The sequence below is a fragment of the Dermacentor variabilis genome, chromosome 4, assembly GCF_050947875.1.
Source record: "Dermacentor variabilis isolate Ectoservices chromosome 4, ASM5094787v1, whole genome shotgun sequence".
Taxonomy (NCBI): Eukaryota; Metazoa; Arthropoda; class Arachnida; order Ixodida; family Ixodidae; genus Dermacentor; species Dermacentor variabilis.
This window is the reverse complement of record NC_134571.1, coordinates 135,790,265-135,817,834: the sequence shown is the minus strand read 5'-3', so window position 1 is coordinate 135,817,834 and position 27,570 is coordinate 135,790,265. Positions and strand designations below refer to the sequence as shown.

The window sequence follows — 27,570 nt, the reverse complement described above, 5'->3', positions numbered from 1 at the left end:
TATACACCTCAGCTGCTCTGACCGGCGGAAGCTGCCTCAAGTCACCGCATAGAATGACATCGAATCCGCCAAAGGGTTCCATGTACTTGAGGGAGATTGTGCGAAGTCTCCGATCAATCAGCACGAGCGTGCCCGCCGACATCACACTGATTTCGTCGATTATGAACACTTCACGTCTTTGAAGATGCAACGGAAGGAATTAGCGTCAGTCGAGCTGAGACCCCTGTCCGGATTCTTCCCAGATACGACGAGTTTGAAGGCGGCATGCACTGTAACCCCACCGATTGCCACGGCTGTTTTGCCTGTGTCGCACAGGCAACGAAAGACTTGATGCTCACATCCCGGTTTCCACTTCTGAAATAGCGGTTGTAAACGTCCGTTATGGTGCGTAGCATGAACGTCTTGCCACAGCCGGCTGCTCCAGTAAAGAAGACTTGCAAGGGCTCTGAGTCAGGCGTGGTCAGGCGATGAATGACTTCGCGCACGATCTCAAATTGGCCCGCATTCATCATCCTCATTCGATGCAAGTAAACGTTGGTGGGCATGATGTCGATGAGCATCTGGATGGCTGGACATCTCGTAGCAGCCGCTTGAGCACTCTCGTGCTGAGCCTGTTGCACGGCTGTTCCTTCGCCGACCTCACTGAGGATGTCGGAGTCATCATTTACGTCCATGAGTAGATCGTTATCCTGCGCCCCACCTCTGTCTGTCTGTCTGTCGAAAGCCTCTTGCTGAGCAACTTCTTTGTTGATTATGTTTTTACAAAGCTCTTCCATTTCTGCAAGATCAATGTGAGGACTGCTGAAGTGAGCTTTGACAGCCAGGATTTCCGACACGCAGTTGTCGTAAATTTCGACGTACTTATTCTTGTCTAGGATAACCACCTCGCACCGAAACGGGTGGAAGAGAAGCACGTGCTTGCGCTTAATGTTGAGCACGCTGGACACTGAATAGGCGTGGTAGCGAAGAACCACAGGGTGTGCTCTCGGTCGGCTGTTGTTGTTGAACGACGTCAAGTGTTCGGGGTACATGAATGCAGCTTGATCTTCCAGGCGGTCCTCATACTTCTGTATGGTTGTCTTGCACCACACGTCCGTGCTGCTCTCATCCAACCCATCACGATCCATCAACTCCCGACTCTTGCGGATGCGAACTCGTTCCTCCGGCCACGAGGTGTTAGCTGTGACCACGACGCGACTCGCTTGCGACATGCCGAGGCCGAGCAGATACCAGGCCGCCTCCTGCGCCGATATCTCGACTGCTTTCAGCATTTTCACGCTGAGTTATTGGAGGGCGTGGGTGTAGGTGATGCGCGAGTGTGGAGATTCATCCACGACTGCATGGATGTCCTTGTGCAGGTTCGACATGCCTCGGTTTGCCTTGTTCACATATTCGACCACGTGCGTATGCCGCACACGCGTACACAGCTAGGACCATCTGTAGGTCCATATTAGAGTTCAGTACAGACGCTATCCACGGGTTGAAGAAATTGAAGTTAACTTGATCCCAATTCTGTTTCAACATTAGAGTCGGGCGGGAAATGCTGGCACGTACAATTCCAATGTACTCTTTGGCATCTGCGACATTATTGTGGCGGCGCATATCCTCGATTGATTCGTAGACTGTTGTTTCAAGAGCGTTGTGAATCTTGTTGTGAATCTTGTTGTACCTCTCCTTCAACTTTCTGTGGGACTTGTTTTCTTCTTCAGTAAGGGCAGGCGGGAGTGGGATGATCACTCGAGTTTCTTCCATCGGCCAGAAAGGCTAGTTAAACCGACATTTTGTTCTGCCCCTATTGGAAAACCCAGTGCCACTGGGACCCAGTGCACCGGATTATGGGCACAGTGCCGCGTGCTGGATGCTGGGGCGCTGGGCAGGCGCAGGATACTGGGAGGCGCTGGCTACTCGTGCGAAAAACAGCTCTAGCGCGTTAAATATGCGATGCCTGAACACTGTATATATTTTTTTGAATACAGAAAGCAACACAGAGCGTTTTAGTGCAATAAAAAAATTTTTAAAAGATGCTCCAACAAGGATTTGATCGTCGGACCTACAGATCTCAAGCCCGGCACTTTACCGCTACGCCACGCCAGCAGACGAATACAAGCGGATAATTTGCCATGTCAAAATCGAGAAGCAGTTTTAGTTTCGCAGAGCTACGTCTCGCACAGACATGGTAGATGCGCTATCGCCCAGCAACTAAAACTTACGCCTGTATTACAAAGAAAAATTTGCTGTCCGTATTCAGCAGCATGCTTGAAAGTGTCACAACATTGATTTTCACTTGCAATTGGTATTTTAACTTCGAAAGAATTACTAAATGAACCTGCGACCGGGGACGCTGTATGGGCTGCTACTGCCGATTTCAATAGCCGTTTCTTGCTCTTCACGCAATGGATATGCAACGTTTTCTCAGTTCAGTGATGCCTTTCAGTCAACACATCGGTCTAGTCATAAATCCAGGTCTCTGAATACCTCCTGTAAACATGCTGTGAATAGCATTTGGAGAGATATCTCTCTGCCTGACGCCTTTCATTATTAGGATTTTTTTGCTTTCTTTATGGAGGACTACGGTGGCTGTGGAGCCGCTATAGATATCTTTCAGTATTTTTACATATGGCTCGTCTACACCCTGATTCCGTAATGCCTCCATGACTGCTGAGGTTTCCACTGAATCAAACGCCTTCTCGTAATCAATGAAAGCTATATATAAGGGTTGGTTATATTCCGCACATTTCTCTATCACCTGATTAATAGTGTGAATATGGTCTATTGTTGAGTAGCCTTTACGGAATCCTGCCTGGTCCTTTAGTTGACGGAAGTGGAAGGCGTTCCTGATTTTATTTGCAATTACCTTAGTAAATACTTTGTAGGCACAAATACAGCCTAGCAAATTTGACACTTTTGAGCATGTATATCAACACCAACTGTTATCACGATTTCCAGATCCGTATAACATGCAACACAGACTGGTAATTCATGCTGATTTGCACGAAAAATATAAACGTATTTATTGCATGCTACAATACAGAGTACAAGATATACATAAATCACATGAAATCTAAACATGCACATTCACCAAATGCATTGGCAAGTACAAGAACATGAACATTTTCCACAAACGTAATTAAAAATATATGTATCGATCAAATCAGTTCTTAGTAGAGAAGAAACCATGTATAGGAGCACTGAAAGGCCTGAGTTGACCTCACAGTGTTTTGGGCCACAGGAAGTCATAAATTTTCACTATTAAGCTCCAATGAACAAAAATTCAAGTTTTGATGCCTTGAAAAAAAAAATGATATTGCAAAGGTCAATTAGGGAAGTAAATGAAATGCTGAGCAAACACACAAGAAACACACCTGTTATTTTGTACACCAATGTCATGGCAAACCATTATGAAAAGTTTGGAAAGTTGATGTAAGGAATAACTGGCCAACATTTTTGAGATTGAAACAATATTTTCTAAGCATAGGTGTGCTTTAAATAAGGTTTAAGCCAAAAGCATTATTGCGAATTTTATCTTTCCAACAAGATTACTTGAGTGCAAAAAATATGTAGAATTTTTAGTGCCTAAATAGTTTTTTCTTTTGTGAAACGAGAGTTCTCTGGGCTAAAAGTGCCGTGTAGTGGATTTTCTAATTACAATGCCGGTTTCTTTCAATCTTTGTTTTGTAACCCGAAAGTACTGGCCTGTTATACAGTATGTAGTTTAAAAATGCGTTTTCTTACTATAAAACAAAATACTGAATATGCCACATTTACTACTGTTTGAGTGCAAAGTGAAGTATCATTTGAGGCCTGATAAAGACAAACCACTGTTGATTAAACTATTTTGCTGAGCACAAAAGGTAGACGGTGTTTTAAAATACATTATAAATTTCTAAATTATTTGCACTTAGATGCGGTAATGCAAGATTAGGGCTTGCTGTAGCATATGAGAAGGCAAATGAGCCAATATGGTTTATTAAATCAGCCATACTCTGGTTACTAAAAACACGAGCACTGGCAGTCATTCATAAGTTCAAGTTAAATATCACACTGTTAGCATTTGCCAGCAAGAAATGGTTGTATCAAACAGTATAAATATACTGAACAGTGTATATTAATTGATTGAAAATTAGAAAAGATATGGTACACATTTCAGCTGCAAAAATGCAATTTATGCTGCAAGTGGTGTTTAACTTTCAAAAAGAAAAAAAAAATACTGTTCACGTTTAAGCACGAGGTGCAGGGACTCCATTCTTTGAGCATCTTGACCAATAAATGCAGCACATGGCTATGCTGGAATCTTGGATCCTGCATTATCAAAATAAGAAGGGATTCATGAGAGTTCAGTCTGTGCAGTTACACATGTACACTGCGGAAAATTTCATAAGGCAACAATCTTAATTATGGTACCGGGCACATTACACAGCTTAGGTAACTGGGCAAGACAAGTGAAAGGTAGGAGAAATTTGTTATGCAAATTTAGGAATTACATGTTACCATGAACACTAAACCACTATTTCATTGTGAATACATGGCACATACAGCAGCAAAAGCAAATAAATTTACAATAGCCTTTTCACCATAGAAAATAAGAAAGAATAAAATTTATAGACACTACCAACGACATATCCCAACAGCAGACATTTGTCCAGGAGCGTGTTGTGACCTTAGTATAAAATTGACATGAAATCTGCAATATATGTGTGCATCACACTTTATAAGCACTGCAGCTGACAACCTTATGGGATATGGCGCATTAAGACTGATATAGACAAGAGATGAAAAAATAATTGTTTACAGAACATTATTACAGTAGGAGACAAAGAGTACTGTTTCACAGAGTGTGCACACAAAATGAAAATGAGGAAACCCCCACTGGCATTTTCATCTGCCCTGTAATACATGCATCCAGCCCAACGATCTCCAATGCAGTTTATTAGGCCCTTTCTGTATCCTAAAATTTATTGTTTTTATTATTTACTAATTTAGCAAGAACTGACAATTTGGCACACATTCCTGGAAAATTCAGCATGTGTTGGGTCAACTATTTCCCTTAGAGCACGCCCCGTTCTTTCAATGGGTTAGCTTGGCAATGCGCTGACAAGTAGTATTCCCTTATTTAAACTTATGATCCTACCTCGTGCTCCCAATTTCTACTTCATGCTCTAAATTGTGACGTCCCTCCTACGCAGTTGATGTTGGTGTGCGACTATTTACATGGTCCTTTCTGGCGCCTCTCAAATATAGCCTGAAATTTCTTGTCTCCTAAAACAATCATCTTTACCGCCCAAAACATATTGCACAGCTACCCCTCACTGGGGGGGGGGGGGCATTGTGTATAAGTGTTCACATATTCTATGAACCGCAAAGCCACAACCATTTCTCAGCCTGTGTTGCCACTACCCGCATGAGTCGCAATGGTGGTAAATTGGCTCCGCCCTCTCTCGCTTAAAAGTACATTTTGCCACGTGGAAAGTGACTACAAGCATTGCTTTCGATTGAATGAGTGCTCGTGCGATTGTTTTTTTTTTTTCTCATCTTGTGATGGCTAGGCTCAACATGGTCAAGTTGTCTGAAAACTGTCTAGCCCCAACCAATACTTCGTGTAGTTTCAAAACTATGAAACATTCATTTTTCAAGACCTGTCCCAAATTAAGCACGAGACACATTTTCATGATGCAGATGAGGAATGGTTGCGCTTAGAGACAATGATAGGCCTGCTTTTGCTGCAAAACTGTGCGAAATGAAATATGCTTGCACTTTTCATGAGCAGCTAGCTCAGCACAAGAAATAGGCGCATTGCCTACGGAAACTTTTTTTACCGCCCACAAGAGGTCCTGGTTTCTCGTAATTTTTTCAGGTCCCTTGCACTCTAAATTGCATTCCGGCGCATTTTGATTTTGATATTGTATTCAAAATAAAAACAGCTCAAATTTTAAGGTCTTGAGATTTATATGGGAATAAATGAAATGTAGAAGAGTGTAATGCAATGAGCAAATAACAAGCTCATTGGAGACAGTAAACAAGTATTCCTTTCCTGCAAATAAATTGGTAGCAGGAAGGTTATATAAAATTAGCACTGAATGCACAATGAAGAATATGATGCTGCAGATCCCCATCCGTGAATATTCTTGCATAAAGAAAATTCTCATTATGAAAGGCCATCAAGAAAATGCAAGTGTGTACTTTGGATCAGCAGTCATGCCTGCAGTATGCACTGTACCATCGCCAATATTTAAAACCACTCACGACTGCACATGATATGAAGCTTGGGCCTCCAAGGAGCCCCAGAGTTTTAAATTATAACTTGACTTATTATATTACACTACACACCTATATCTACTTACTGTGTTGTCTTCCCAACTGCTTCCAAGAAGACATCAACCATCTGTCCAAAGGCGAACGCAAGTGGCTCGCTCTTGATGGAGGGCACCAAGGCTGGGCATTGGTAAACTGCTGCTATCATCTGCATGACCAGCGAGAAACGACGCTTTAAGTTCAAGATAAACAAATGCTATTAGAACAAAAGCAAGATCATTGGCAATGAGTCTCGTTTGGTTTGCACGAGAAAAGCCAAAATATGGACTTTGTGCTGCTTACTGAAAAAGAAGCAAGCCTCCTTCCAGATGTTGCAGTCATGCATTAAGATTGTCCAACAGCTGCATGTTCTTATGCTCATATGCTGCTGTCGCCACTGTACCAGCATGCTTTGGATAGTTTATTATTTCAAGTTAAATTGATTAATGTGTTTTCTGGGCAAACAGCACCAGCAACGAAGTAGCTTACTTTACACACATACTCCCTTTTGAGGAGTGAATTCACACACACACACAAGCCTCTACACATGAGCAGCTTCCCCCGCTTGACACACATTCACTTTTTTATCCTTTGACACTCCTACTGCTAAGGCATAAAGACGCCTTTGTGTGACCAACCCCAAACTCCTGAACTTACACTTCCAGCTTAAACACTTTCTAGAGAGCCAGGGCAAGCCTTCTAGCTTCCACAGTGCTCCAAACTGTAGTTACGAATTTCAATAGGGCTATAGGCGACAGCTCTAGAAGGGCATGCAAACTACCCAGAGACCTAAAGTTTGTATGATACCTCTAAAGCACAACAAAAATTTCCAAAATTCATTAAAGCTCCTGAAGCCAACTGCTATATACGTAGAACGTCTCGAAGAACCTACCATTCACCATTTCAGCGTTTGTCTACATCAACGGAAATGTAGGCTAATGGGAAATCCACACTTTTAAGATCAGAATTAGTGTACTGGAGAAACACACTACCAGATTTCTTACTCATTTATTTATGCTCTGGATGTAACATTCCTTTCAAAATAACCATCAAGGATATGGATTCATAAGGGCAGAGGGGAAAAGGAGGAAGCGTATACCTGACGCCTTCCCACTGGTCCTCCTAAGAAACGGTGCCTCATACAGCAGTCGTCCAGGGTGGCTTGAAACCAAACTCGGCTTTCAGGTGGGAACACTCGCTGCACCAAATTTGAATAGTTTTATTGCGAGTAAAACTCCACCGACCTTATGCAATACATACACGCGCACACAAAATGCACTTGCACGCACACACAAATATACGCACTCTCAAAGCGCAGACGCAAAAGCGCTCGCACACACATTGATAAACACAAACAAGCACACATACATACAGGCAGACACGCCAACACGTGCACGCACACCCAGCAACCCCCACAGAAACAAACATGCTCACAAAACACGTTCGCACGAGACACACGCAAACACGCCGACCCATACAAGCCGGCATGTACGCGCGCGCACGCACACACACACAAAGCGAGCCGAGCGCGCGTGCACGCACGTGCACACGCACGCACACAAAGCGAGCTGAGTGCACACAAATCGAGCCGAGCGGGAGCGCGCACACACGCACAAAGCGAGCCAAAAACATGCTGAAGGCGTCCGGCAAGCAGCAACAGCAGCACGCGACCGCATCAGGGAGAACCAATAGTGCGCCGGTTCTTTCGAAAGGTGGCAAAGCCAGTCGTTCTTTTTCTACGCGACGCAAAAGTGCTCGACCACATTTCAATTAAGTTCGAACGACCGTATTACAAGAAGCCGCGCTGAACGCACAATATAATCACATCTGTGAACGGTGAAGTGCTGATAAACAAAGCGTAACAATGCAGGCGCACCACGCCCGATGTAGATTTAACGAACATTAGTCACATTGGGCGCGATCGAGCTAGTTAACTTGCCCCACTAGGAGTGCAGCTACTCTTGCTCTTACATTAGTGAATTATGCTACGAGATCACAGTGGGATACTTCTAGAGCATACAAAAACACGTAACTCACCAAACAAATACCAAATAAACGGGCACGTGCTTGAAAATTTCCATTATGGCAGTTCTACCGACCGGGCACGTTGCAACTTCTCGTTTCAGCCTCTGTGGATCCCTCTTCTAGTGCGTACGAACGCTTTGCTTTGAAGTGGGGCATGAGTAATACACAAAGCACGGGCCACATCTTTTTGTACAGCGCGCACAAAACTAATCACACGTTTAAAATTATTTCGCACAGCGCCAGACGCGAATACAGGCGAAAACGAGACAATGCATTTCATGTACACTCTAAGAAAAGTTTGCGCCCTTTGGAGTGTATCTCTGCCACACAACGATAATCGTCATCTGCCTTGATGCGTTTCCTTTCTTGAAAACGCCGCACCCACTACTTTCCTGTCGGGAATGCTGTGTCATGCTGATAACGCGCATGTCGTTCGTCACTGGAAAGTACCGGGCTCGCAGCGTTAAAGAAAGGAAACGTGTCAAGGCAGATGACGATTATCGTTGTGTGGCAGATATACACCCCAAAGGGTGCAAACTTTTTTTAGAGTGTAGCAAGAGCAGCGAATGCATGGAGGAAGGAAACTGAGGAGAGGACCTACCCCCTCCGCGCGCTAGGAGAAAAGTGTGGAGGAAATGACGTAGTAGGTTCTCCTCTTTTTTTGCTCATTTTTTATTTCTTTGCCGTAATGGCCCCGCCTTTCAGGCCACAATGGCGGCTTTGTTTCGGTTCTGTGCGCTCACACGTGTTGCTCGGTAGGTTTCGTACCGTGGCAAAGGCGCCGTGCGAGCAGGTTTGCATTGGTCTCCGTGTTTTGTTGCACTGCGTTATCTGCACCGTGCTCTCCCGGATATTGCTGTGGCCCGGTGGGACAGGAGGAACTTTTAAAAGTTTGTGAAATGCATGTGCATGCAACGCTGTACGCAATGCACCGCGCCACGGCTATGGCAACGACGAAAGAATATTCGCGGGAAATATTGCCCTCTTTGGTCCAATCATGCTATAACGTGCCATTGCAGGCCGGAACCGATGTTTCCGAATCTGTACAATGAACGCCTTGCAGGTCAGTGATTCCTGCTTTTGACAGCACATATGGTGCATTTGCGGCACGTAGACATACGTTATGAATACGTAGTTCGTATTCAGTAGCAACTTGCTTTTGTGCATATTAAAGCACATGTTGCTTAACTGTTGCTTGTTCCTCGCAGTACTCGCGACAGCACGAAGCCTTTTAAGCAGAGCGCGTTCGAGGTTCTTGGCACACCTGCACAGGTGTACCTCAATACGCGTGCTGATAGAGCGTTACGCCGAATATGTGCATTTTGCTGCCCTCGGCACCGTGCGCCTGCCAGCCGACGCGTCATCCTGGAAGATGGGAAGGAAGCGGCTGCTTTGACTTAAGGAACGAATCCTCCCTACGGCAGGCGTATCTTATCTGTGCGCTCGAGAAGAGCAGGGAAACAAAGGTTAGCAGATGCGCTGCAAGGGTCGGCAAGACTCCACAGAACGTACGCCTGCGAACACATCAAACGGCTGTTCCATGGTCGCACGTCGGCCGGTTCTGCGGGCGTACTGCTCTGCACCTTGCGCAGGCTATCGCAAAACTTTGGTTACGTGATGCTTCACTTACCGTGGTAAAAAGGCACCTCAGGCCGCAGTCAATGAATTTAAAACACGAAGTCAGAAATGACATTTTGCCTCCTCGCCGGCGCGCTGTCGTAATGATGCGCGGCCACCCGAACTGTGTTCAATAAAGCACGACGGTTCCTCAAGCGAGAATGTGTTTGTGCCCATAAACTCCAGATGGATCGCAAATGGGTCAGTGTGTCATACGTGCATCTCCAGTGCGTTCTTGCAGTGCAGTGAGAATGCGTACATTTTTTTCGTATCGCCAGACGTCTAGCTTGCAAGATCGTCTGAGCGCCCCAGGAAGTCCAAGCAGAGAAAAGCAAGTAGAAGTCAGAGACAAAGTGACCTTTTTTAAAATCGCGCAAGAACTGGGCAGCGGTCAGTATCCGCGGTTGATGAGAGTAGCCCATTTGGTTGGCCTGATAAAGCATGTTTATTTTCATAAAAGCCGGTAAAAGCAGCCAATTCGACCTCGCGGCCCAATTTGCGAAGTTCATTATGAACTTCTTTCATCACTTCGGCAACCATAATGCATTGAGACATCGCGATTACATGATTTTGTTTAGTATTGCTGCGGAGCGCGCGCGTGCGTAGCAGCCCGATTGCTTGCAGCGCGGCGTGGTTTCGCGGGAAAGGTAAACAAGAGAGGAGAGCTGGCCCGAGAGGCGGAGCAACGCCATGAGCGCGTTCCTGCGTGAGCGAATGCAATGATGGTGCAGCTTCCACCTTCCCATACTGCTATAGTGGCTGGAAAACTTTCTAGTGTCAGGACCGGCGGAGGAGAAGTGTAATATTTCCCGATCTTGTGGGTAGGAGGCGCTGCCGCTGGCTGGCGCGCTCAACTCTGGCGCTTGTGTGCGCGATCCTACAGCTTACAGTACCGAAACTCGCTGAAAGTGTGCCTTCGCCTTTTATTTCGCTTGTGGCACGCTTTTTTTTTTCGCAGCATGGCCCTGCCCACCACGCGAGCTTTGTGCAAGATCCAGCGCTGGTTTTGGCAGAGAAGTACGCGAACATTGTTTGCTGTATCCGCAGTTGTGGCTCTCCTAATGAAGTCAGAGGTTTTTATTTGTTCGTAGTAGCTTACAGGCGATTAATATTCTTCCTCTGCCATACCAAGAAATCAGTACCATGCATTCTGAATCTCTATTCTTGGAGTGCCCCAAAATGAAAAAACAAACAAGAAACCATGAAATTATGCCGTTTTACGTGCCAAAACAAAGATCTGATTATGAGGCACACCATAGCGGAAGATTCCGGAATAATTTTGGACTACCTGGGGTTCTTTAACGTGCACCTTAATCTCAGTACACTGGTGTTTTCGCCCCCATCGTAATGCAGTTGCCATGCCCAGGATTCCCAAAATGAAAGCTGCTTCTGCATAGCCGGAGTGCTAATTACGCAGGAGCCTACACTGAAAACAATGTAAGCTGATACAGGTAAACTGAAACTGGGCCAAGCGCCATGGAACCGCATTTGCAAACTGTATACCACGGAGTCCTCTTCTTTTGGCGAAGGTAGCACCGAAGCTTCTAGCAGGGCTGGTCGAGTGTACTAGAGCTACATTGCAACAGGAACATTAAACAATAGGCCAAAACTCAGCATATACAATATCTTTATTGTATATGTACAAACATAACAGACTATCCACAATAAACTCGACAATGCCTCACCCTCACTGGCACCGCCTCATCTTTAGAAGCTTTTGCTTTTCTCTCTGCAAGTTTCTATATTTGTTAGCTTTCGCGAGGAAATGCAGCCTTGTAAGGGCATAAAACTTAATGTTGGCTGTCACTTCGCGGCCATGGTCTGAGCAGCCAACCACGTTAAGTTCATTTCCTTGAACAAAGCTTAGAAAACAGGTGCTCTTGGCATGTAGCTTGTTCCTGCTAAAAAAAACAGTAAATGCATTTTGAAGTTCTGTCACAAGTATTTCAAGTGGCTTGGATGGGTAAATCGAGCCACCATGGTCAAACTCTTTAGTTAAGGAAACATTATCGTTTGACGTGACTTGACCAGGAAGAATGCAGAGTGAAGACTCACACTCAGGACATGAAATTCTCTTCAGTGACTTCTGCACGACATATCCAGCTATATGATAAATTAATCGGCTGTCACTCTTTTTTTCTGCGTAGTCCTTGTGGTCAAGCAAGGAGCTGTGTTTTTTCACCACAACTGCAGCATCTCCTAAGTTCCCTTCATCTAACAGCTTGTCAACCAGTGCTGTTATTTGAGCAGCTTTTTCTTGACATGCATCAGATGGCTCCAAGAGTGCGTTGATAAGTTCAGGCTGTGAATTTCCACCTCTGGGTGGTCTCGCTAAGCTGTAGAAGCTGAGGTTGCTAATAATGATCAAAAACTGCTCTGGAGTAGGATGATCATTGCATCCAAATGATTGACGCACAATCTCAAAAATGTTCTTATACTTAAGCGTGGCAGTCACATAATCCAGAAGAGACAATGTACTTTTCAGTGTTACACGGAGCCCAAGGGCAGTCCCTGGACTCAAAAAACCCCCACCATGCTTTGCTGCATACTCCTCCCACTCACTTAAAAATATAATAAAATCTTCAAGAAAGTTCGCACTTTTAGGCTCGGATTGAAGACCTTTCACTGGTGTTCGCGATGACATGATGAAAATTAACTTTTCCATAAGCCTTACGAAGTGCTCTGTTGGCTCAAATGTACGAAACTTTTTCTCCAGGTCACTCTTATAGAAGAAGAGTCCTTTGAGCACCTCCTCGCTGAAAAGCTGCAATGCTAGGTTGACCCGCATTTTTTCGAATGCATTTGGCTGTACATGTGCTCTAGTAATATGTGGCATGACCTTCACTGTAACGGTGTCGCTATCATTCTTCGAAGCCTCCTGGATAGGACCTACATGGACATGACCTTGTGGTATCTTTAATCCTTTTGAAACAAAGCTATTTTGCACACATTTTACGAGATGAGGAAAGTCAGAAATGATGTGAAGGTGTCTTGCTGCGTCAATGGGATGGGAAGACTTGCATGTGATTTCCACTGATGATGCCGCAACGAGCGAGAAAATTCTGTAAACGAAAGCAGGCAAGCAAAATATAAATAGTTTTATGAAGATTTATGGAATGAGGCAACCTACCCTTTATCCCAAGCAGCTTCCAAAGACTTCTGTTCCATGGTGCACCATCGCCCGTCCAATAATCAACACGAAGACCACATTTTTCAGCCGTTATCATAGCTTCAAGTAGTAGCTTGGACAGGAGAGGTGCCTTCACGTTGCCTCTAGAAAAAAAGACGCCAAGTATTTGGGTCCATTCTCCTGAAAAAAAAAAAAGCAGAAATATTGCAGTGTTAAGGACAGAGGAAGGCTTTTTGTTTCGTAGATGCAGAATTAAAAAGTGCGCGAAGACCAAATCATTGCTACTCTTAAGCCACACCTGACATTGATATTGTACGATTAGAAGAAACCACTCGCCTTGGAAAGGCTGAAACAAGATGACGAGTCCATGGTCGCTCAGAGAAGTCTTGTTTTGTGGTTCTGTAAAAGGGCCGAGGTCTATGAAGCCACTCATTTCTCCTGACGCTCTCACTGCAATATTCTCAGAGAGCTTCAGTTCATCAAAAACAAGTCCTCCATGTAACTAAACTCATCCATGTCCTTTGTTTTTTGCTCCAGGGCTGCAAACACCTTAGTGTTGAAACCAAATGTGCTTTTAAATCCTTGCATGTGCTTCTCTAAGCATGACTTACTTGGTAGTGCCATGATTTGATGCCTTCTAATATGCTCGTAGAGCTGTGGGCTCTTCATTCGCATCAGGATACATTCCAAAACCCACAGCTTGTCGTAAGCCATACCACGGCTTGACTTTCTGGACGCGGCTTCAAAGCAGGCTCTTACAGGTAAGCGCTGTTTTGGCGGCAGTCCACTAATTTTCTGCTCGAAAGCCGTGCTGGCCACAGATTCATTCAAAACTTGCAGTTTTTCTACAGTTTCTTGAACATTTTCGAGCGTTCTCTTTGTCCAGAGCAGCTGAACAGACTTCCTGGCAGCTCGCTGCCTGAATGTTAGTTTGGGCTTCTGCTTCCGCCGGCGCATCTGATTCGCTATAAGCTTCCTAGTGTACTTACAACGCAAACACAGTTTTCCTACAGCTGTTGTGCCAGAGCACGCGTGCGAATAGTACACTGCACCAAACTTAGTGCACTGGCCAGACTTAAGGGGTTGAATATCACACTCAGGGCACAGCAGCAGTGCGTCAGCTTTCTTTAACGCCGCGAGAGCGTCACTTTCGGTGGCCATGAAAAATTCATGAACCTTGATGTTGCGGCATCACTAAACAAAGAAAGCCTTACTAAACAAAGAAATAGAACAATATGCACAACAGCTCCAATAACGACAATGGGAGGAACTATGTACGGAGATGGATTAGCAACTCAGCACGGGCAAGACATGGAGGTTACTCAAATATCTCCTTAACCCAGACGAAACAAAAACGGTGCACAGGCAAAACAAGCACAAGGTCCTATACGCGTATAAAGGAACAGAGCAAGAATTCTTGAGAGGTCGAACTCGCATTCATATCGCAGGCATCGCTATGTATTCATTCCAAATACAAGGGGGAACAGAACTCCCAACCTCGATGAAGAGTTTAGCGATGCAGAAATAACAGCAGTCCTGCACAAACTCAACACCAAAGCAGACCATGCCCAGACGCCCTTACAAACAAGACACTCAGAAACCTGGACGACGCGTCCATTGGCAAACTAACAGAATACATAGAGTGCCGGAAACAAGGAAAGCTACCGCAGCAGTGGAAGACAGCACAACTCATCTTAATACCAAGGCCTGGCAAACAGCTACAACTCGGGAATCTAAGACCCATATATTTAACTTCCTGCATGGGCAAACTAATGGAGCATGCCTTCCTAGCGAGGCTCACCAACTACATAGAAGACAATGATTTACTCCCAAACATGATGATAGGATTCCGACGAAACCTGTCTACACAAGTTGCCATGCTGCAACTAAAGCACCAAGTAATAGACGAACCAGGGAGATCGACTCGAGCCATCCTCAGGCTAGATCTCAAGAAGGAATTCGACAAAGTGGCACACCAAACCATACTGCACCAAATCAGCAACCTTGGCTTGGGCGAGCGGACGTACAACTATATACGAAACTTCTTAACGGATAGAGAAGGCAAAAATCACGATAGGAGATCTGATGTCCCAGAAAGTGCCTATTGGCAGTGCAGGCACACCGCAGGGACCGGTTATATCACCTATGCTCTTTAACCTGGCTCTGATTGGTCTTCCTAGCAAATTACAAAGAATCAAAGAACTTAACCACACAATCTATGCAGATGACATGATGCTACGGATTAGCGATGGCAGTGATAGATCGATTGAACAGAGACTACAAGAAGCAGTTGAAACAGTTGAAAAATATCTAGAAGGCACCGGTCTAACATGCTCGGCCAAAAAATTTGAACTGTTGCTGTACAGACCAACGCTAAAGGGGATACCTCCCAAGAACCACAGCACACAAACCTACAAAGACATACAACTCATGACCCAAGATGGGCGACCCATACCCAAAGTCAAGAAGATAGGGGTGTTGGGATTAATCATAGAAGCCAAGGACACCAATGGGGAAACCACTCGCAAAATTGAAGCCCAAGTTTCTCAGATGGTGCGATTGATCAAGAGAATCACCAACAGGCACGAGGGAATGAAAGAAACAAGCACCATGAGAATCATCCAGGTGTTCGTCATAAGTCAGATCATGTATGTGGTGGCATACCACAGATGGTGCGCTGCAGGAAAGCAGAAACTAGACGGCCCGATTAGGAAGATATATAAACAAGCGATTGGACTCATGCTAAGCACAAGCACGGAGAAACTCCTTGAGCTGGGTCTGCACAACACGCTAGAGGAGCTAATAAAAGCGCAATGTATAGTGCAATATGAATGCCTCCAAAACGACGGCGGGCAGATGCATCCTAGATAAATTAGGGATCCGCTACCATAAACAACACGGAGACAAACTGGACACACCCAAAGAAATGAGGGCCAAACTCACGGTACCCATCTTGCCCAAGAATATGCCACGAGGGCACGAGAAAAATCAGGGCAAAGAACATGGCAAAGAACTACGGAAGAAACGAGGATGCGGTCTTTGTGGACGCTGCACGTTACAAACACAAACGCAGCTTTGTCGCAGCAGTACTTAACCACAACAGATAATGCTACACAATCTTGACTATAAACACAACACGCATCGAAACAGTGGAGGAAGCGGCTATAGCGTTAGCCATAGCAGAAACCAACACATCCTATATAATCAGAGATTTCCAGACGGCAGTATGCAACTTCGCGAATGGCCGGATCTCAGCTGAGGCGCTAAACATCCTGAGAAAAGGCAAAACAACAAGGGAAGACAGATGCGTCCAAATCCTGCGGATGCCAGCCCACACCACCGACTCAACGGGAGAGGACAACCCTAATGCGGCAGCACACAACGTAGTTCAAGGACTCGCTTTCCGAGCTGCGAAAAACATAGACCCCTCGACAGGGCCCTCCGAAATATGGGAATGGGAAGACAGAATGAGCAGGTTCAACATCACCAACCATTACAAGATGCAAAGATGCACTTATCCGCCACCCTATCCACAACTCAGTAGATTGCAAGCTGTCCAGTGGCGACAACTACAAACCAAATCATAGAAGAGTCCAATGCTAATGCACGCTATTTATCCAGACATATACTCAACAGATAGATGCAAATTGTGTAGCACCAGAGCCATGCTAGAACACATGCTACGGGAATGCTAGGCACTAATACAGGACAATGAGAGCGAAGCCTCCATCAACAGCCTCCGCGCATGATGGCAGGCCATGCTGCTCAGCTCAAACCTGGAAGACCAACTCTGGGCAGTCCAGCGGGCCGAGAAAGCCGCCGAGAGGCAAGAACTCTTGGCCGTAACCTCGGCAGGCGCCCTATAGATTTACCTATTCCATTGCAATTGTGCCAATCGAATCAGTCGAATCATTCAAACACCTCGGTGTCACTCTATCTTGTGATCTGTACTGGCGCTTGCACACCACTAACATCATCTGAGCTGCTAATAAATCACTGCGATTTCTTAGGAGACATCTATGTCATACTCCACGACAAGTAAAAAAATGTTTGCCTAGGAATCATTTGTAAGATCAAAACTTGAGTATGCATCTCCCATCTGGAACCCGCATCAAGCTTATATCATGAATGCACTCGAGTCGCTACAAAATTGTGCTACTAGATTTATTTACTCATCATAATCATTGTTGCAAGTGGAATCTGGCTTGGCAACGCTTTCTTTCTGTCAACAGGTCACCACCCTCTCTCTCTTCCGTTAATTTTTTTACAGCTCCCTTAATCACCCACTGCACATTGTGCCCCCTGCTTACATAATTCATCGCACTGGTCATTCGTGACATTTTAGGGCCTGATGGCAAACAAACCTTCCAACAACGCATTGCTTCTGTATGAGTGCTTTCCCAAGAACACTGAACTATTGAAAAAAAAAACTGCTGAAGGTTGTTTGTCATAGTGACAGGTAGGAGGGCCCATTGCAAGAAAAACATCCTTTGTTGTTGCTTAAAAGATACATCTGCCTCTGACTAAACTGCCAAAAACACTGGATGATAGATTACAAGTGAAAGTCAGAATGTGATATAGGCTTCCGCCACAAAAGCATAAACAAAGGTTGCATTACTCTTTCTTTTTGCATTACTCCAAAATTTTTTCTTGCTTCACTTCTGATAATTTGGAATATTTCGTTTAGCATATGGAAAGCAGTAGCCAGACTTTAAGAGGTGTTGGTTGCAAAATATTTCATTAATTTCAAATGTAGCAAATCGTGAATTTTCAAATACGATCAGTTTTATTTCCATTCATTTTCAAAACTTCAGATATCCACACCATCAGGCTGGCTTATGAAAATATATACGTTCACTATCGCACCACTGCATAAACAGAGTGGGAGATTGCTCACATGCATAGATAAAGAAGCGATAGGTTTGCTTTTGTGTCACCAAGAAAAAGCAGATGTGCAAGAATAAACAATTGTTAGTTTGTTCTGTCATCTCTACTTGTTAATGTGAAGTATTGTGAACTAGCTTAGTTTGGAGCCTTGCTATCTGTCACTTTTCCTTAAACCTCTTATAGCCTGAATTTTCCCCTTTGAATCATAATTATCCGAATTTTAGTTACAAGTAATGCTGTGCAGGGATAGAACATCACAATGGTGTCTCGTGCCATTTGCTACCCAGGTGTGATATTTGTAGACTTATTAAATAACACTGAAACAGGCATGTAGCATAAGATAATGCCTTTGCATTCACATATTTTTGCACTGAACCAACAGAACACTATTGCCACTCTGCCATCACAGCAGATGGTAATTCGTTGAGTTAAACTCGTGAATCTGAATGCAAGGTTTTCTAACCTGAAAAGTATTGATGTTGCCTGAAAGCGTATTCTTCTGTTGCCAGGATACGCTTTACGTCACCTTTTGCCATGGCCTTTGTGCATACGTGTCGTGTACAGAGAATTACTGTGGCAGTTAACCCTGCTAACCATAATAGCCACCCTAATTGTTATCAACTATAGCAACATGGCAGTGCCCTTACAGCACCGACTACCCGTTTCGGTCTGAATTCGCACTTTTTAGTGGCTTTCCGTCCTGTCAGCAAGAAACAAATGGTGGAAGCAGTCATTGCTGTCTCATCTCAAGCTGAGGTCAAAGCATTAGTTATGTTTTTCATAGTTGTTGAGATCGGCAGTTTATTTTCGCGCTGCTAAGACTACAGACACGGCGTCGAGCCGTAAAACTGGTTTGATTTCTAGTTAGCAGATGGTGCCATACCATTAACACTGGCGATATGTTGATGATGTGGAAACTATAAAGACCAAACTGTTCACTGCATCATTAATTTACTTCCCACTCTAGCATGGCCTGTGATGAAGGTAGCGAGGAAACGCCTAGTAGACGCTGTGCCGCATGTGAACATTTATGAGGGCGTTCACCCTCATTACTTTTGCCCTACATCCCCCAACCATGCCTGTATGGACAGGGTGGCAAGCGGACGCTGAGCAGACGATGTGTAGCAGATGAGCACGTCTCAAGGGGCGTTCGACCTTCTGATTGGTTAATTCGTGTACCTTCCACACTGCTGCAAAAAACTACTGAGATAGAGTATAGGTACCACCTCACCTCCAAAGCAGCCAGTTCACCACGCACAGACATGCAGACAGACCAAGAGGGTACCAAAAGCATCAGAGCAAGAAGAAACCAACAGTAGGATAGGGAGTCTCTCACAACTTACTTCATTCTCATAATAATATGTGCAATATAAAGCTCTGCTGAGCATGCAAAGAGGGTACCGGTGGGGTGCGGAGTCTCATGTGACCCCGTGGCTGAAGCAGACATGAAGGGTGGTCCTGATAAGGACCGTTTTGTGTTGCTTGCGAGACCGAGGCTGCTGAACTGGTAGAACCGTTGGAAGACGTGGACGAAGTGGTCAACAGAGGTTGATCAAGGGAAGTCTCAGGAGCCAGTGTTTCAACAAAGGGACTTCTCTTTGCCAGGGAAACAATTGCTTTCTTTGACAGTGTTTATGTACCTTTCTCTCTAACAACCCTTACGGGGGAGGAGAATAAAGAGAGGCGCACAGAGTAGCGTAAAGCACATCGAAAAATTACAGCGTGCCTTACTGTTCTCTATGGGCCCCTTTTTATTCTCCCCCATAGGAGTTGTTCGAGAGGAAAGTACATAAATGATCTCAAGGAAAGCAGTTGTTTCCCCGGTAAAGACAAGTTCCCTTGTTGAAACACTGGCTCCAAAGACATCCCTCATTCAACTTTTGCTGATCAACCAGAAGTTTGGTTTAAATTTGGTGACCATGATTTTATCATTTCTAGCCAAGCTTGCTGCTGAGGGAGAAAGAACTCTCGCTCCTCCCTCCTTTCTTTGAGCTGCTGGAGACGCTCTCCTTTTTTCTCCTCTTGTGCCTCCTCCCACTCGCGCCTCTTCCGCAGAAACTGCTCTTTTTCAAAGGAGAGTCTTCTTCAAGACGAATACGCCTATCTTCAAGAGCAAGGCGGCTCCTCTCAAGGTCCATTTCTCTACATCTCGTCCCTTTCTCCACCTGCAGCCTTTTTTTAAAAAACTCCAAATGAGGGTCTGCATGCCGTTTTCCTGTAACCAAAACAGATATGTAGATTATGGTTACGTGCCAAGGGGGGCAATTAAAATGTTCTGCACATCAGCAGTCACCAAGAGTGGGTGCCGCAAAACCTCTCTACACAAGATCGTCACCACCACTTGCACTCATCAAATGAGCTGCACAGCCTGTGTGAAAGTGACCGAAAAGTTTCTTGCTTGCCTTGTGACTGGATATGAGATATGGCCTTTACAAGTGGGACATATATGTTAGTCATTGCATGCGAAATGTCCCAGACATGCCGCTTGGTCTCAGACTTTCTTGTAGAAATTCATGCCTATTCATGCCATACGACTACTTTGAATGGGTGCACAGCTGAAATCAGTGCGAAACATGATGGCAACCCAAAAAGGACACACAGCGCTCATCTTGTGTCTTTTTTTTGTGTTACTGTCATTTGCCGCTCTAATATCAATTATGTACGTATGCCTGTGTCCGAAAACATCACTGTGGGCCAGGACCCATGATTTTGCGTACAAATGTGTATGCTTTAAAAGCAATAATACATTTTTGATTAACGATATCTCTCGGAGAAGCTATCATGCTTGTCTGTCCACTTCCCCAGCGTATGTATAGTTGCGGTACAGGCAGTATACACCTGACCAAGACATGGTTGTTAACCTAGGTAGTCAAATCTTGGGTGTTTCTGCGGACTTTTGGTAACTATTTAAAAGTCATCGATGGCAGATAGCACAATTATAATCATTGGGCTGGATTGGCCAAACAGGCGGACACTATTGGGACTAGAAATCAGAATGCATTATTGAATAATTCAAATAATACACAAAGTTTTTCACCGATTATCACACATACTGCAATTTGCAAATTCAAGCCTGATAGTTCACAAGGTAGATCCAATTGTAACAAATGATCATGATAACAGCAGTTTTGAGACACAAATTCGCAAACGTTGCAAAGAAATGCATTAGTGGTGCAGTTACTTTGGTGCTTTAATGCACAAAATGGAGTTTCATTTAAAATGTAAGTGGAATGACAGTTTTACAGCAAGTTTGATGGTGCATATCTTAAAAATGATGTTATCCACAGAATGCCAGTATCACAAGCTAAAATTTGTAAATTGCAACATGAGATGCAAGGCTATTAGTTAAAATCTTCATTTGTGATGTGTAGATCAAGCACTTCGATTTCTTGTGCAAGTAGTGTCTGCCCCTTCGAGTAGATCAGCTCAAGGGCTAGAATTGTGCTATTTGTCACAGGCGCAAAATTACTGGTAGTACTAAACCAGGTGAGACAAGCCCAAATGTTACTTAGGGCTAAATTCACTTTTTGCAGATTACAACGAAAGTTTGATAAAAAGGCATAGAAAAACACCTGAATGTATCACACAGTGTACAGAACAGCTGAATCAAAACAAAAACCCTTGCACATAAAAGATACTGCTACAGCCGGTCAAAATTCCACTCCCATACAAAGCAAATTGTAGGACACTCAGCGCCGCCAAAAAAGATGCTCCACCCCAGCATGTCGTGTCCTTGCGGCCAACAGCTGTTGGCTGGTGCACACCATCTCATGAAGGTCTATCAATGGTTTACTAAAACGTACGACTTTGCCGGTGCGTGCCAGTTGGAGTCGTGGTGCTTGCAGGGGTGGTACCCGAGAGGCGGACAGGGGTGGGGTTATGGATAGGGCCTGGGGTGAGGTTATAGATAGGGCCTGGGCTGGGGTTGTGAATAGGGCCTGGGCTGGGTCCAGGGGTAGCGTCAGGTGTGGGTCCAGGGGTAGTGCCAGGTGTGGGGCTAGTGGCAGGGCTAGTGGTGGGGCCTCGGATGGGGCAAAAAGAGGTTTTAGAGGTTGCCCTCCACGGTGACATACTTACCGAGGCACTGGCATGTAGCTATGGCCAGCACCTCGTAGTCACCGTGAAGAGGCTCTGCCTCGGACACCACTGCTACGTCATTGCCATTTGCAGACCGTGAAAGAGACGGTACATATATATGTAATGAATAGGGTGTACAGCAAATCAAACATATAAAATGTGACCTAAAGACACAAGCAGGCAACGTGAATGCACATATGCCTTCGTTTGTTTTTGGCGCTACTTAATCATTTCCAATGGCAAACCAACTAGCCCAAGCTTCCATCCATACTGACCATATGAAGCCTTTACCACAATCTTTTCTTTTTCGTCAATGGGAGCATGGAGGATGAGCTGTCACTAGCTCTATAATCAGGCGAAAACATTGGCTCGACCTTGTTCACTAATTAAGGAAAAGACCGCTGCAATAGTGGCAGTACAATCTTTGTTTTACATGGAGCACGACGGAAAGGTAGGCTAATACATTCATAATGTATGTAGTACCGCGACACTTGTGCACAGCACGGCCGTTTCATCACAATATTTTAGCCTTAACAAATACAGGCCTTTAACTGCCAGCATATAAGCTAAACAACCGTTAGATACTATACTAGAAATACTAGGGTTACTAATAAAAGCATTATTTCTTGGTGATTAACGAAAAACTTACAAAGGTTGTCGTCGTCACAAGAGGTGGCCCCATCATCAGACTCGGTGCGTACTTTTGAGGCAGCAAGGTCCTGGGCAGCCGACGCTATGCTTTTATCCATGGCCGGCCGCCGGGACTGTCCCTGCTGCTGCTGTTGCCGCCGTGTCACCGCAACTTTGCGCACAGCGGAGTGCTTGAGTTTGTAGCCACTCTCTTGTGCGAGTTCATACACCTCCGCCAGAAGTTGTTCTTTCTCGTCGTAGTCCTCCTCGGTTCCGGACCTAAAAGAACATTCCACAGGTAAGGTTGCAACTTGGCAACACAAACTCGAAGAACAATTGCTGGAAGCAGCGGAGCGAACAGCACACTTACTTTCTTAGGTTCGCTCAGTCACGTGCGGCGAACTGCGCGAGAAGCAGGTCTATGCGGTCCCGCAAGCCCCGGGCTGAAAAATTCTTTTGAATCACCAGCAGGAGGTTATTTGCGATCACCGCCCACTGCGACACCTCCTCGAATGGGTTGATCGCCCTGACTTCGCGCAGAACTTGGACGTCCACGTCAGCTGTGCAGTTGGCGCAGTCATGTTCTCCGTCTGTCTGGCGAGATGCACATGCAGTGATGCCAACTCAGGTCAACGTTTTATCCCTAAAATGAACCCCCCGAAATCCCTAGATTAAAGAAAAATCCCTAGCTTTTCTTTGTTTACTTGTTAATGTGGCAATTTCAGCTTTAACAAAGTCTCAGCGCAGTTCACTCTTTGTTCCATTTGTTATACATTTTATCAGTGATAAATAAATGTGTATTAGCCGCATCTGTAGCTTTTTTCTTAATTTTTTTTGTAGAGTTATCATGCATAGAGGGTCGACAGATGGCACCATCAGATAGAGGGGGAGTTAGCTACGACACTCTGCTGACTCCCTCTGTATCTGAAGTGAACTTCGAGCAGACGACTCCCGTTTCACCGCACCGCCTTCAGCAGGCTCATCTTCACGCGCAAAGAACCCATGCAGCCCTTTAAAAAAAGAATGGTCCCAAGTTGAAAGAGCTGGACATTGTCTGCGAAGCCCCGTAATCACATCAAGGTATTTTATTCAGACAACATTAACAGTCTTTTTATGATGCGCACAGAAAAACGAACATGTTGGACTTTGTTAAAGTCCCCTTCTCGCCTCAAATAGAACACTCAGAAGCGGTGAAATGGCGTACCTCACCGCACAGTTCTTTATTTATCAAAGTCTCAATCAAAGATTGTCAAACTGTAGTTGGAGCGATTAAGAAATGACATCACGAGAAAGTGACATCGCCAAATATGTAATCTTGCTAGTTATAGAGCAGTGATTAAGATGTAGAGTTGGTAATTACAAAATCAGAAAATGGTTCCTTAAAACTGAGAATATATATGTTGTTCTGGTTGCGCAGCACGTTGCAACGAAGTGGTCTAGCATACGTGGAAAATGCTTTTCTTTAAAAAAAATCGCTGCACAGTAGCACTTCCTTCAATAACATAAAAACACGTACGACGCAAATGATACTGTATGCAAAGATAACGTAAACGCGCGTGCAGTGTCGATGTTGACGCGTTAAGATAGGTTTCTTAACACTTTAGAATTATTATATGGCACACAAACAAGGAATTAAGACGCGCACACAATCTTAAACTCTTAATCATCGTACATATCTTTGTTCATCCTCTTCAAATGAGAAGGAGTGATCTTGAAGCTGTAACAGCAGCTGTCCATCAATGTTCTTTTTGCGTGCAGCAAACCGCACAACGCGTCTGTCGACAATCTGTTTCTTTGCTTTGTTTTCAGCAGGTTGACTTGCGAAAATACGCGTTTGACAGCAGCGCTGGAGTGTGGTAGGCACAAAAGGTTCTTCATAAAACTTGACAGCAGGGGGTACTCTTGTGATCCGTCTCCTTTTTTCATTTGAGACACTTTGTGCCAGAACAGGCTCGCAGTCAAGTCAACGTGGTCGCTCAGCTCCATGTTGCGAAGAAGTCTCCATTCCCTGTCCAGTTCGTTCACTTCATTTTCTTTCACGATCAGGGGAAAGGAAACCGCAAGCGACGCGATTGATGGTACTGTCTTTCACAGGACAACATTCGCGTCTATGACTCGAAGGTTTTTCACCTGTTCACTTTTTAGGGGGAACCGCAGGTAGATCTGGTGAGCTGCTTCAATAAAAAAGTCTAAACACCGCAGCCGAAAGTTGTGAACCTGATTATCGTTTAAGCCGTGCGTGTTACCGGCTAGTGCGGCAGTTGGCTTTGCTCCGAGGTAAATTTCTTCCAATGGCAGGAACTTGGCTGGGTCTTTGTACCGCACATCGGACAATGGCGTGGCCTCCAGGTAGTCTCGCTTGATGTAGCATTCCAGTATGCATTTCAGCATGGCCGAAACCTTTTCATGGAGCAAGTGAATTCTGGTTTCTTCCGACTGCATTTCCTTATTTAAGTTAGTGAAAAAAGGCAGGACGTACTCAAGAAACTCGAGGTAGAGTTTCGTTGACGGGTCAGTCAGTTTTTCCAGAATGGCTTCTGCAGCAAGCAGGCGGTCGTCAGTGGCTGCTTTTTTGAAAAACAATATCAGGGCAGGCATCTGCTCAAGCAAGCGTGTCACAACTACTTGGAGAGACAGCCACCTTGTTTGGCTTGGGTGCAAGAGCTCGTGCGGTTTCACCTCTGCCAGCTTCTGGAATTCTTGGAAGGCAGATGTCTGCTTCGGTGACAAAAAGTAATTGAAAACATCGCGTGCCAGATCTTCAACTCCTCTTGGAAGTGTTTTACACGCATACGAGGCGCACAGATGGAACGAATCGCAAACGCACTTCATAATGAAGAGGCCTGGAATTTCTTCTTGTAGCAGCGACGCGACGGAATGATGTGCACCCATCATTACGTTCGCTCCGTCGGCCGCAAAACCAATCAAATTTTTGTCGTACGGAATTTCCGCAGCACTGAACACCACCTTTAAACTAGTGTAGAGAGAGCTGGCAGTCGCATCACTGACTGGTACTAAGTCCAAAAAAGCATCCATTATGCCGCCGTCGGCGTTCATTACTCGGGCGACAAGTGACAGATGCTTCACCGTAGCCTTGTCAGTGGATTCGTCCACCAGAAGGGAGAACTTCTGTGTGCGCAAAAGCTCACAGAGCTCTTCGCGACTCTCCTCTCCAAGCACATTCTTTATGATTGCAGCACACTTTGTCCGGCGGCAACTTAAGTTCTTTGCAATCTGCGAGTCGTCACACGACGCCTTGACAACATCAACTAAATGCCCCATGGCATTAAAAGGTAGATTGTGTTCCGTGACAAACGCGGCAAGTCTGATTTCAGCTTCTTTGACTGATTTGTCTACTTGAGTTTGCCCACTTATTGAAGGCATGGATGTCAGCGTGCGGGTCGATTGCAAGCTTGCAGCGCTTTTCTTGTGCTTGGAGCTTGCAAGGTGGCGGTCGATTTCTGATTTTCCACCTTTACAATCAGATCTGCATGCTTTGCAGGAAAAGTACAAGGGCCCTTTTTTACTGGCTGACAACCACCCTCTGTACTTCGGATCCGCTTCCCATTTGGTCAAATATTTTTGGTTGTACGCTTTCGCTTTCTTTTTGCTTGGCTCACCATCATCAAAGTCTCCTGGTCCAGAAGTTGCCATCTGACATGCAGCACGTTTGAACGGTGAAGGTACGCGGTGAGCGTAAACGTAGCGCGTTGATGCTGACACTACAAGTAAAAATTCAACTTTTTCTTTCGTAGAGCAGCAGTCACTTGTAGCGCAGGAGATCACACGCACGATTAAACAGTTTGAAAGTCATATGGTTTCGTTTCACCTCACGGTGCAGCAGCCGATTATTTCGCGTTGCAGAACTGCTGTCGCCATCTATCGGCTTGGTAGAACACCAAAAATAGATGAGCAGTAACTAGCATTTTTCATAGTATTTTCTGTTTAGAAGGCAATATAATCAGATACGCCTGCCTTGAGGCCGCTTAAAGTAACAATTATACGGCCTCTTAAGATCCCTACATTTCACAAAAAGACGCTAGATCCCTAAAGCAAAGAAAAAATCTCTAGATCTAGGGATAAATCCCTAGGGTTGGCATCACTGTGCACATGGAGCGTGGCTTGACTCGGCAGGTCTCGCTTCTCGTAAGTTCTCGTACACCGCGAGAGTCACGTGTGTAACGTGACCTCTTAGGGGCAGCGATGTTTTCGGCCGCTCCAACAACCCAAGGACGCAAGTAGACGTAGCGGTCTGCGCATGCGCAGTAACGTCACCCCTAGTTCTTGCGTACGCAAGCCGCTTGCATCCCCAACACTAAAACTCTCTACTGTCTCTCAATAGAGGACACTTACACCGCGCTGCACAGGGGGATAACGGAATGGAAAGAGGGGTCAGAGAGGGAGAGATGCGGCGGCGGCCGAAGTGGGAGGGGCGTGCGTGGGGAAAGTTTATGGCCTCGGCGAATGTGACGTGTGTGTAGTGATTTCGAAGGAGATGGAGAGAAGTGCAGTGCCGTAACTGTCTCTCAGAGGAGGGCACCTCAACAGTACTGCACAGGGTAAGGAGAATGGGGAGAAAAAGATCAGACAGAGAAGGAAAAGAAGGCGAAAAAAATACAAAAAAAGAAGGTTGAAGAAGCGATGCGGGGCTTACAGCCGCGCTCTCAAGTGTGTAGCACAACAAAGTCAAGCAGGGCAGGAAGCACTCTCTTGACAATGGAGGGGTGGGCTGCAGGAAAGAGAAGTGCTCCTTCCGAGTAGCAGGGCAGTCCCGCACGACGATAAGATGCACAGAGGGCAGTGCGCTCAACATCGAAGGCCGGGCAGCGCAGGAGGAGGTGCTCGAGCGTCTCTTCGCCGCATTCACCGTTTAATTCACCGCACACTGGGCTGCCTCTTCCGTGCAGCCTGTGAAG

General features: G+C 45.3%; 1 protein-coding gene and 1 pseudogene across 1 annotated transcript; both read right to left on the bottom strand.

The window, feature by feature from the left end:
* Positions 1-11,617: 11,617 nt before the first annotated feature.
* LOC142578347 (uncharacterized) lies at positions 11,618-24,640 on the bottom strand (annotated as a pseudogene).
* Positions 24,641-24,742: 102 nt separating this feature from the next.
* LOC142578346 (zinc finger BED domain-containing protein 5-like) lies at positions 24,743-25,936 on the bottom strand. The gene has a single exon (XM_075687743.1). It carries the CDS (start codon positions 25,934-25,936, stop codon positions 24,743-24,745), a length of 1,194 nt encoding a protein of 397 aa, XP_075543858.1.
* Between the last annotated feature and the right edge of the window lie 1,634 nt (positions 25,937-27,570).

Bases quoted from the DNA above. Each gene is read 5' to 3' on its own strand.
- LOC142578346 (XM_075687743.1), bottom strand. From the start codon at position 25,936: ATGGGGCATTTAGTTGATGTTGTCAAGGCGTCGTGTGACGACTCGCAG.